Here is a 12,065-nt window from a genome sequence, read left to right as displayed (position 1 = left end):
GTAATTTTTCATCCCAATATTAGAGAATTTATACAAAAATTGTGTTTTATTGCCCACCTAATTGGGTTTTGCCCCCCATAACGAGACGAAAACTACCCTATGTGTTATTCTGATGCATAAGCTATATTATTGTAAAGTTTCATCAAAATCCGTTCAGTAGTTTTTGCGTGAAAGAGTAACAAACATCCATACATCCATACAGACAAACTTTCGCATATATAGTATTAGTAAGATATATGTTATCTCAGGACATTGATTTTTATATATTAAGATTTACCCTTGTAATAGGAAAATCCACTGTGTCACTCATCTTTATTCATCAAGTAGTGATCTTTACATTAATAAAAACTTTCCCATCTCCTCCTACACTTTCCAATGATGACTGAAAACAAACATAGTAGTGTACAATCTTAAGAAGCTACTAACTTGTTCTCGTAAATGAAACTCATGTCTGAACTAGTTAGCCTTTCATTGGCTTGCATAACTGGGGTTTCCACAATTGCATAGGGCTCGGATGTTTGGGAGTTTCAACACATAATACTTTCATAGAAACAGAACATACTGCCTTAACCAGTCTGTCAGTTAAAAACTGTTGCTAGAGTAACACACATGATTGAGCTTTAATTTCATTTTTCGGATTTTTTTATTTCCAATTAGAGTATTTTTCATTGCAATTACAAGCGGATAATTTTTTTTCTATAATTGTTATTTGAAAAAATAATTGCTGGTAAGTTTTTATTTTGCAACTGGGGAAAAATGGAGAAGCTACTCAAGTAAATTACACTCATTTCTAACAAATAGTTATTGTTTCACTTTTCAATATTTGCTCCATCTCATGTTTTCAGTTTGTTTTTGATTATTAAAAAGCAGCAGGCAATGCATGTTTTCTTTTATATTTATGTTGTAGTTGTGTTTATGCAATGAGACTTACATCCTTTTTTCAATTTTCTTTGTTTTAGGAGAATAACATATGACGATCTTGAATTGATAGCTCCTTATAGGCCTACAAAATTTTTATCCCGTCCATTTGCAGAAATGAAGGCTGTTCAGGTGTGATTCATCTGTCTCTAAATTTTGTTGACTTTATGCTTCTTTTTCTAGTCAAAAAAAAAAAACCCTAAAGGGTATATTCAAATGGAGCAACAGGTTGTTTAATCGAGGCTCACCAGTGATTAACCAAGAGTGTTCTGATAGTTTCCCAGCTTACCGATGGTATATAAAAAGTCAATGGACACACCCTGTATTACCCACTGACATCATGAAATGCTGAAATCAACTGCCCGCATTAACTGGTTGCTAAATTCAAGCATACTCATAGGAGAGGAAAAAATTGGCTTAGCCTCTGAACTAAATTTAAAATAATCGTACAATTCCTGATGCTTCTTGTAGTCGATCCAAGCTTTTTTATTTTGGGATCCACATTTTGTGGGTTGGGGAGGGTGGTGGGGATATTTTTGGGATTTTTTTTATTTTTATGATTTTTTCATGTGAATTCTAAAACTCTTAAACTCTGGAAGTTTTTTTTTAATTTTTTTAAACAAGGGTTTAGGGTACAGATGTTTTATTTTAAAGTGGATTTGTTGAGTTTATAGTTATGAAAGAGCCATTTTTACAGATGAAATTTTGTGAAAGGACTCATTTCAAGATACATAATTTTGTAAAGGGTTCATTTCAAGATACAGAGTTTTGTAAACTGTTCATTTTTACGATATAAAATTTTGTTTTGGGGCCGTTTATAAATGCAAAATTTTGTAAAAAGGCTGCTTTTATGACAGAGATTTTTGTGAAGGAGCTACAAAGTGGATCCAATCTGCCTCTTGATTGGCCCCTTTCTTCTAGTACTTTAAATAAGTTAGTTTTTGCTACATCTTCTGCAGTATCATTCTGTTTATCGTTCTTTGTCTAAATCAGTATGTTATATCAGTGAAGGTCAAGATTAACGGTCACCACTCGCCACATGGTGACCTAGTTTGAAAAAGTGGCGACCTAAAAAAACTTCCTAAGTCGCCATTCCCCTAATAGTTCCCAAGAAAATAAAATCCTGGGATGAACAAGAACTATGCACAAACCCTACAGAGGAAAGAAAATTTATCGCTTTGGAAGTATAGGCCAGAGGATCAACACTGAGGGGAAGACTTGATCGGGGAAGATCAGTTTTTGACCAGAAAGGCGACATTTCAGCATTTCAGCTACGTTTGAAACATAGTTGCCATATTTGGTCAATCGCAACATAAAAGTAGACAAGATGCTTTTGTGCATAAGTTTCTGAAAACAAAGCCGAATTACATGTTTTATTTAACTGGAAACTAATGAAAATAATGCAAAATGTGCTGCAAATCATTTTTTTTTCTCTTTAGATTATTTTAAATAATTTTCTTGAGAAATGAACAAATTTTTTTATTTAAAATTTCATCTTATCCTCATTACTTTAGAAACAAATGTGCTTAAAAACTTTTAAACTAAATTACATTTTCATGAGGATTTTTTATTTTAAAATTATTTTTATGCAACAAATTCAAAAATTTATATCTTAAGTTTTGACCTCGCCATATCTGGTCGTTTCCAAGATGAAAGTACACAAGATTCTTCAAGTGCCTAGGTTTTCAAAAACAGAGCTGGGTGTTTAATGCAATGCAAACTATTGAAAGTATCATAAAATGTGCAATGAATCAGGGGGGTTTTTTGAGGGGGGGGGGTAAAATTTTATCTGCACAACTGTATTTGATCATCATTTCTTTGAAGGCTTTGTTATAAACTGACACAATTTCATCTAATACACTTCTTGCTTGCTTTTCATTCATTTATTTATTCTTTTTTTTTTGAAAAAAATTCAAAAACCTTGTTTTAACTTAAATTTTTCATATGTAAATAAGTGGGTATTGAATGATTCTCTTTTCAAAGCTGCAATATTTTATTCATTTATTTCTTTTTATAAAAGTTGTAATCCCCCCCCCCCCCATCCCAGTATGCCATATTTTAGATTTTTTTTTTAGTGGAAGTTTTTTCCAAATTTGATTCCCATAAAATTGTCCCACCTTACAATCTCTACTCATTGATACTTCTTCTCTCCTTCTTCACTTTCATATTATTTATTTGCTTTTCCATTGTAAACTATAGTTGGGGCAAACCTAACTTGACAGCATTGTAATGCTATAATTAGGATCTGCATCATCTGCTGCCAAGTTAGGTTTGCCCCAACTATATTTCATTCACAATGATAGATTTTGCAATGCGTGTTCAATTTCAATTTTACAGAGTCCTGCGGAAAGGAGCATCGGAATACAGATTTTAGAAAGCATGTACAGGTTCGTTTTAGGCTCATTTGCTGGGGGTAAGATTTTTCATTTTTCTTTCTACAAGATTCATTTTCTGCCATTTTAATTTTATTGCTAATAAACTCCACATAACCACCTGATTGGGGGGCAAATAAAAAAAATTCCATTAGCTTTCCAGCACTGACAATTGCTTAAAACTTGAAACACACTTTAACTGCAGGCATACAAATGCAACTTGCCTATGTTTTGATTGTTGCAAGGAGACTGCTTTTTGTTATCCAACAAGTCTGTTATAAGGTTTTATTAATTTCTACCTTTTCTAAATGAAAGAAAGAACTAAAGTTGCTGACATAAATGCATGATGCTTGCTTATTGATTTTAAGAACCAAAGCTTGCTCGCTTGCTGAAAGGTTTAAATTGCTTAGTTGGGGGAAAATAGAATACAAATGAAATTGTGTCATAGGTCATACATTTTGTGACTCATAACAAAAATATGATGAATAAGTTGTTGGACCACTACATATAACTACATTACAACCTCGTTTATCTAGACTAACAAGGATCAAAAGGCAATCTGGATAATTGAAAATACGTTTAATATGGGTTGTAAGCTAAACACATTCACAAATAAGCGGGCTTATCTTTTATAACCATAAAAAATAATGACTTGTAACAAAATTACATAAAATTACATAGGATTGTTACTAGCAACCACTTTATCATTTATAGTTCAGCTCTAGTGATGTCGGACTGACGTTTTAAATGTGCAAGGTTGTTCATTTTATGCAGGAGTGCCTACCTGGGGGGGGGGGGACCATGGCGCAGACCGCATCACTGAAATTTAAGGGGGGTGTTTCGAGGGGTATTTTTCTTATTTTTTTTGGGGGGGGGGAGGTGTTTGCGATATTGAGGGGGTGTCCTTGCCCGTGGGGGAAGGGGGCACTTCTGTTAGATGACAATAATTTACTGCACGACCTATGCAATCAAATCATCATTTAATCAAAATAAAGAGCCAATATTTTATGCATTTATTGTTCCTATTACTTAAGTTATTATAATTTTTTTTAATTCATCAAATTTGATCTGGATGAACCAGGGATCCGTATAAATGAGGTTCTACTGTAATACTTAATATGTATGCTAGATTTTTTTTGACTATAAGATTGTTGTGCATATAGAAAATTAATTTTCTCAATTAAAAAAAAAGTTGAATTAGAGTTCTAGTTAAGTACAGACTAGTTAAGAAGGAATGTACTAAATATTTTTTGCATGTCGAATAGTTTGCAGCTATTTGAAAAGTGAGTAATCTTTCTCCTTTTTCAGCTTGTGGTGCTACTGTAGTATATCCAATAGATTTAGTAAAAACTAGAATGCAGAACCAAAGAACTGGTTCCTACATTGGGGAGTTGATGTATCGCAACAGTTTTGATTGCGCAAAGAAAGTCATTCGCCATGAAGGTTTCACCGGCCTGTACCGGGGGACTGATACCTCAGCTTGTAGGAGTATGCCCAGAAAAAGCTATAAAACTCACAGTCAGTCCCATTATTTGTTATTATTTTGCATTTGTGGTTATCCAAATATACTGACCCCTCAAAGAAGCATCTTTTGCTTTCCAGATGAACGATCTTGTTCGCGACAAATTGACAAATTCGAAAGGAGAAATTCCTGTCTGGGGAGAAATAGTTGCCGGAGGCTGTGTGAGTGCATTTTTTGAATAATATTTAAAAATTTTAAGGAACTAATTGTGTTTAATTTGTTTACTTTAACTTGATTTTGATGCCTAAAAATTATAAACTCAAGAGAGTAAAATACAGTGATGAAAATAATTTAAAAATTGAAAGCATCTAGTTTGCTCTGATTTGAAAAGTGACCATTACATAAAACAGTTTAATATTTCAGAATAAAATGTATGAAGGGAAAAAATCCTTAGTTTTAATTTTTAAATATATTTATGACTGGAATCTTTTTATTGATATATTGATATATGAGTTGTTATATGTAATATACATATTTTATACCAGCAAATAGTTGTCCTTTCCTTTTTGTTTATCTTAAACCCGTTACGTCATCTCATTATTACATACAGGGTCGGATTTAGGGGAGGTCAGGCGGGGCCTCCACAACAAAGGGGCCCCTACAATAAAATTTTTACAAAATATCCTAACTTTCATGGGTCGAAAATATCGGATATATACTTATATATCAAAATATTCGGATATATATCAAAGTATTGGATATTTTCGAAAATATGATGATCTTTTCGAACCCTGATTAGGGGCCTCCACTCCTTCGTTGCCCCGGGGCCTCCACGCTTCCAAATCCGGCCCTGATTGCATATACTTTGATGTGAAAGTAGTTTTTTAACAATGGACTAAATGGTTGTAATTAGCCAGTACATAGGTTTATTTGTTAATTTTTTCAAACCAATAGAAAAGTGGCAACAAATATTTCGTTACCATTTTGCTGATGTAAAACTAACATAAGTGTAGTAAATTGATTTTTTTTCTTTTATATGTTTATTACGTATTAAATTAATTACAGGCTGGTGCTTCCCAAGTGATGTTCACCAATCCTTTGGAAATTGTCAAAATTCGATTACAAGTTGCAGGCGAAATAGCTGCCGTGGGGAAGAAAGTTCGTGCCTTGACCGTCATTAAAGATTTAGGCCTTACAGGTTTGTACAAGGTATGGCATTAAATGTGTGATGAAGTGCAAATAAAAGAAATTCAAGTTCCGTGCATAGCTATGTCATACATGAGTTCCGTAATTTAATATTCATGCTACTTTTTTCAGTGCAAGTTTGTTTCTTTTAACAGCTTGAAATAAGATGCTGAAAATGGAGTGGATGAAGATATAGTTAAATGAGGCACATAATTTTCACAAATATTACTGAATGTTAATGAAATGTGGATAAAAAAATCTAGCGCCAACCTATATAAAGCAATTCTCTATATACTGCACAATTTTTCAGAAGTAAACACTAGGTTTTGATGGTTTAAAAATCCCTCTGTTTTGCCTTGCGAACATAAATTTGTTAGGCAAATTAAATTTTTTAACAGTTTTTCATCTTTCCAATTGAATGCAAAAGCTTTTAAATGAAAATTGGTATTCACAGTAAAAAGAAAATACCAGTTGGCTCTTGAAAATGCAGAGCTGTCGTGCAAACCATTAAACCAGCAGAAGTGAAGGATAAATCACTTTCTTTTGATTGTGAAACACATTTATTTGTGAATGACTAATAGTAATATTAGTGCTTTAATACTCATTGCAGATAAAACTCATTCTGAAATGCTAATATTATGATATATTCTGAATATTAGTTTCAAAATTTGTGAAGTGACCTATATAACCCCAAAACCTGTATAGCGCAAAAGCTCTGATCCCAAGGTGTGAATTTTTAATGGTTTTAAGTCAATATTTTGTCCTTTATCTTTTTCAGTTTTAAATTTAGGTTTCATTTAGGCGTGATTTAGCATCCATAGGCTTAGATTTTGATGAAACTTGCCATGTTTGTTCTTTAAATGTATTTAAAAGAGCATGCAAGAGATGGTTAATTAATCTCAAACAGCTATGATTTAAAAACCTGTTAAATTTTGGCACTCCTAGGTTTTTCATGATTGGATGAGGAAAGTAATTTGTACAATTATAGAAAACAAATTATAAGTTCTTTGTTTACAAGTCATTGTCGATAAAAATTTCATGAGAATAATTTAATGTGAAAGAAATCAAGAAAAAATAAAAAATTAAATCCACTAAATGCCTGCAGTGCAGCCAATAAAATAGCCTGAAATTATAAAAAAAATTTAAAACCGGATTAATAGCTCCATGCCGTGTGAAATATTACTAAAAATGCAAAAAAGATAACTATGCACACACATATGTATATATATATTAAATTATTGCTCTAAAAAATAATATGTTCGACCACTTTCAAAAAGTAAATAAATTGCTAATTTTTTCACTCCTTTGTAATATTTTTCTTCAGAACAAAAATAATTTTAAAAATCATGTTTTCATTCTCAACACCATTTCTAGTTAAAATGCAGGTCTTTGCAATAGAATGTATCAAATAGGGACAAAATTGAGTGATGTATCCAAGATTATGCACTAGCTCCTTATTTGGGAATTATTGCCGAGTGTTTTAACGACAGAAAAGCAAGTTCTAAAAAACTATTTCATTCACTAACAAGTTTATTTCTTTTTCATATTTAGGGTGCTAGAGCATGTTTTCTTCGTGATATTCCCTTCTCTGCCATTTATTTTCCTGTTTACGCTCATACGAAGTTGAAATTTGCTGATGCTGATGGACACAATGGCCCTGGTTCTCTATTACTATCAGCTTGTATAGCAGGTTTGTTTCACTATTGAGTCATAGAATGTTTACATTTGTGCTGTACTCAAAAATAATTTTTACATCTTTAACCCTTTGAGGCAGGATTACCAGGCGTCCCGGAGCTCAAAGAATAGTCACGTATTTTTAAAATTTGTCCCGCGTCCCGGTAAACTTCCATACAGCACAGCTAAAGTGTCCCGTATTCTAGCTAATAAGAATATTTTACCAAACGATACATTATTTTAAGAGAAAAAAATAAGGTAAAACAAAAAAATGTATTGTACAAATGTTTTCTTCCTCTTTGTGTTTTGTTACAGGGGGGAGGGGCAAAGTTTATAGATCCAGACCTGCATCTAATTCATTTGCTAAATGAATATTTTCACATATGAATTTGAAGTGGATTGACGTACAAAACAGGTGTTCTGTTCAGTTAATTAAAGCAGAAATTATTGTAGCTATCAATTCAATTAACATAGGTTGCAATGAATTTTATAATAACTCGAAGACACATAAAAATTTGAAAAGGATTGTTACAGGACAAAAATCAAATAGCAAATATGGTTTTTGAAGACATAGGATTGATCCATATTGTATTATAATAATCATAAGAGTTTAAATTTTAGTCTGTGTTTGTTACTTTCTTTTAGCTTGTTCAAATTGTAAGGTTTAATTCTACGTCTGATCAATTATTGTAAAATCCATATGTTATGTTTATTAATGGTACATTAAAATTATTTTGCTCAGATTTCCCCATTGGCTGCTGTGGCATTAAAAATCAAGTTTTGTTCCACGATTCCTTGCATTATTATTTCAGATAAAGTAGTTACATTTAACAAGAAAACTTTTTGATTGCACCATTTCTCTTATAGCGAATGCAAGTAAAAAACTAATTAGCACCTGTTCCTATCAACGTTGATCTGTATACTGAACATTGTTCTATTTCTTACTTAATTCTTTGAGTTAGAGTTCTTCCAAAATTGTGCTCACTCATAAACATACTGAGAGGAATTTTCTTAAAGCAGTTAAAACTTGGTTGTTCATCCCCTCTTAAAAATACAATAACCAGTAATTGCACTTAACCTCAAACAGGGTTCGTACGCTCCGGGAATTCCGGGAAAACCGGGAATTGTCAGGGAAAATGACACTGTCAAAAATGTCAGGGAAAAGTCAGGGAGTTTTCAAATTTTGTCCTCCAAAAATTTTTTTTACATTTTTTTCCCAAGGAATTAAGTACCATGAGATCTAGTCTTCGTTTTTATTGTGATTTCACGAAAAAAATTGTAAATTTTTATCTAAACCGAGGCTGGCACTTAAAAACTGCGATCGAAAAATGAACGTTTTTTTCACAACGAAAATTGCGCCAAAAGAGCGAAGATTTTCTTGCATGGAGTCAGTGAGGGGAACGCATTTCTTTCTACTGCCTAAAGTTTTAGATGGGTTGCCACAACATTCTGTTCGATTCAGGGTTCGTACGCTCCGGGAAAACTTGGAATTATCAGGGAAAATGACATAGTCAAAAATGTCAGGAAATTTTCCAAATGTGTCCCCAAAATTTTTCTTTTCCCAATTTTTTCCCAGGGAATTTTGTTTATGAGATCTAATCTTCATTTTTATCGATGCATTTAAAAAAAATTGTAACAATTTTAAAGCAATGAAAAAAGTGGCGACCCAAAAAATCTTCAGCAGCCGCCATTTTAGACTCTCAGTAGTTCCCAAGGAAAAAAAAAATCAGGTGAACAGCAATTATACACAAACTCAACAGGAGAGAAGACAATTTACTGCTTCGGAAGCACAACCTGTAGATGGGAGGGTCGATCGGGCAAAATCTTTTCTTTTTTTTTTTTGATCGGAAAATCATTTCAGTTACGTGTGAAACGTAGTCGCCATCTTTGGTCATTCACAAGATGGAAGTAGATACGATCCCAAAATGCCTAAGTTTCTAAAAACAAAGCAGAATTGGATGTTTTCTTTAATTGAAAACTGATGAAAATAAAAAAAATGGTCTGCAAATTGTTTTTCTATTATTATTTAAAATAATTTTCTTGAGAAATGAAAAATTTTGTTCTTAAAACTTAATCTTATCCTCACTGCCTCGGACGCAAATGGGATAAAAACTTTTCAATAAATTGTAGTTTCATGAAGATTTATTATTTTTTAATTGTCTTCATGCGACAAATTAAAAAAGTTATTTCTTATTTTTGGGCACGGCCGCCATATTTGGTCATTCCGAAGATGGAAGTACACAAGACTTTTTAAGTGCCTAAGTTCCCGAAAACGGCATTGGATGTTAATTGCAATGCAAACTATTGAAAACAACACAAATTGTGCCTTTTTTTTCCGGATAATTTGTAATTATTTTCTGGAAAAAATGCAAAATTTAATCTAAATAACATTTTTTTGTTTTATTTGATTTACACTCTTATGTGCTAAATACTGACTATTTTGCTTTTATTGTAGTTTTTTAAGGATTATTAATTATTTATTACTACTTTTATACTACAAATCCAAAAATCTACTTATTATTTTAAATTTTTCACTTTTTCGCCATATTTGATCGTTTGCACAATGGAAGTAGACTTAAACTTCCAGAAACAGAATTGGATGTTTATATCAATGTGTAATATTGAAAATAACACTAAATGTGCAAAAAATTATGAATTTTTGGAAATTAACTATTACTTTCTGGAAAAGAAAATTTGAAATTTAAATGTAAGAGTCCTTTAATATGTGAAAAAAAAAAAAAAAAAAAGATTATTGGCATTGGCCTATGATCGGTGGATGTTGATTTTTGTTACTATGCATTAAATGGTATGCCGATTGATGCAACAAGTTAATCATGTTCATACTGAAACTTAGTTTTGCATTTTGCTCAATATGTTTTGTGTAATTTACTTATAAGAAAATAAAAAGTATTGTAAACCAAAAGCGGATGCTAAAAGTTTGCTGCAGGACTACAGCAAAACGCTATGATATTACGCGTGACATCAAAGAAACGCTAAAATAAGTTGAAAGTACTCTGTTTTCAACAAATAGTGAACAAATTAAAACAATTTTGAACAAAATGTTTAAAAAAAAACTTAAAATTTTGACAGAGAAAAAAAAATCCAAGGTTTTTTTTTTTTTTTTTTTTAATCTAAGGGGAGAAGTTTCAGTTCTTCTGCATTGCTACTTTAAACAATTTTTCATTATTTTGAAAATATTACTATTTAAACTTAAATTTTGAATGAAGCGAGTAACCTGGAATTTTCTAAAAAACAACCTGGAAAACCTGGAAAAGTCAGGGAATTTTTTTTAACCAAAAGTGTATGAACCCTGTCAAAAATATCCCCCACCTCCTTTCATTCCTAGAACCTATCCCGTATTTACTGTTCTTAAATCTGGCAACCCTGCTTTGAGGTCCATTTTTTGTAAGAAGCTTTTCCCTCCTGGTAAATCCAAAGAGATTGTAAACTTAAACTGGAGAGTATTATTATAAGTCATACAAGTACCCTAGGATTGTGTTACAGACACGATTTTAGGTCTGTGAAAATTAAATAGTAGTTTAAGCCCAAGCTGCAGTCAGAGTAGGTGTCGGACTGATTTTGGAGTGAAAGAGTCGTGAGTCAAGAGTTGGGGGCTTAATATTCAAAGAGTCAGAGCCGGTTATTTTCCCGAAGTCTGCCACTCTGCCAGTGGTTGCAGAGTCAGAGTCAGGCTGATTTTGAGATAAAGGAGGCAGAGTGGGAGACTGGAATTCCTGGAGTCAAGCAATTTTGCTCCGACTCCAGAGCCCTGGCTTAAACATTTTTGACACTGCCTGACATATGACCCTCAATAGCAATTTTTAATGTTGAACTGAATCCAACAAGTAATTTTTGCTTAGTTGCAAACCCAACAGCAGAAACCTCAATGTTGCAAAATACATCACAGATCTTTCATCAGGATCTTTTACATGCCACACGGTCATCATACCACATAGACTTTGTGGACTTTTATCGTCTGCCACCAATTGGAGCCAGATTTAAACCTATGCTTGTATACTTTCAACTATTGAGATCATCTCAAGGCTTGTCTAAGATATAATTTCTCATGTGTTTCACTTGCTGTACCTTTTGCTGAAAAATAAATCTAACTGTGTTTGAATAATCTAGGTGTTCCTGCTGCATATTTAGTAACTCCTGCAGATGTTATCAAAACTAGACTGCAAGTAGCTGCTCGTGAAGGGCAAACAACATATACTGGTGTACTCGATGCCTGTAGAAAAATCTTCCGGGAAGAAGGCGGAGCTGCTTTTTGGAAAGGAGGACCAGGTAAAGCACATGAAAACATCATGTTTAATTTTATATAATAGGATTTGAAACTAATTCTTTGTCCTTTAAATAAGTTCATGTTTAATTTTCAATTGTTAAGTTGCATTTTAAAAATACAAATGCCAAGAGTCCCTGTTTGTAAATGCTAATTATTATTTTTTTTTAAA

The 12,065-nt window shown here is 32.5% G+C and overlaps 1 protein-coding gene across 1 annotated transcript in view; it reads left to right on the top strand.

Annotated features, from left to right (window-relative positions):
- The window catches only part of LOC129223448 (calcium-binding mitochondrial carrier protein Aralar1-like), a 76,781-nt gene that overhangs the window by 46,319 nt on the left and 18,397 nt on the right, over positions 1-12,065 (top strand). The window contains 8 exon segments of the mRNA XM_054858065.1: positions 960-1,050; positions 3,256-3,331; positions 4,599-4,753; positions 4,755-4,808; positions 4,893-4,973; positions 5,818-5,961; positions 7,489-7,627; positions 11,740-11,898. Of these exon segments, the coding sequence (XP_054714040.1) occupies positions 960-1,050; positions 3,256-3,331; positions 4,599-4,753; positions 4,755-4,808; positions 4,893-4,973; positions 5,818-5,961; positions 7,489-7,627; positions 11,740-11,898 (899 nt within the window).

Source organism: Uloborus diversus, chromosome 5 (assembly GCF_026930045.1).
Source record: "Uloborus diversus isolate 005 chromosome 5, Udiv.v.3.1, whole genome shotgun sequence".
NCBI classification, from domain to species: Eukaryota; Metazoa; Arthropoda; class Arachnida; order Araneae; family Uloboridae; genus Uloborus; species Uloborus diversus.
This window is presented reverse-complemented; position numbering and strand designations above follow the sequence as displayed.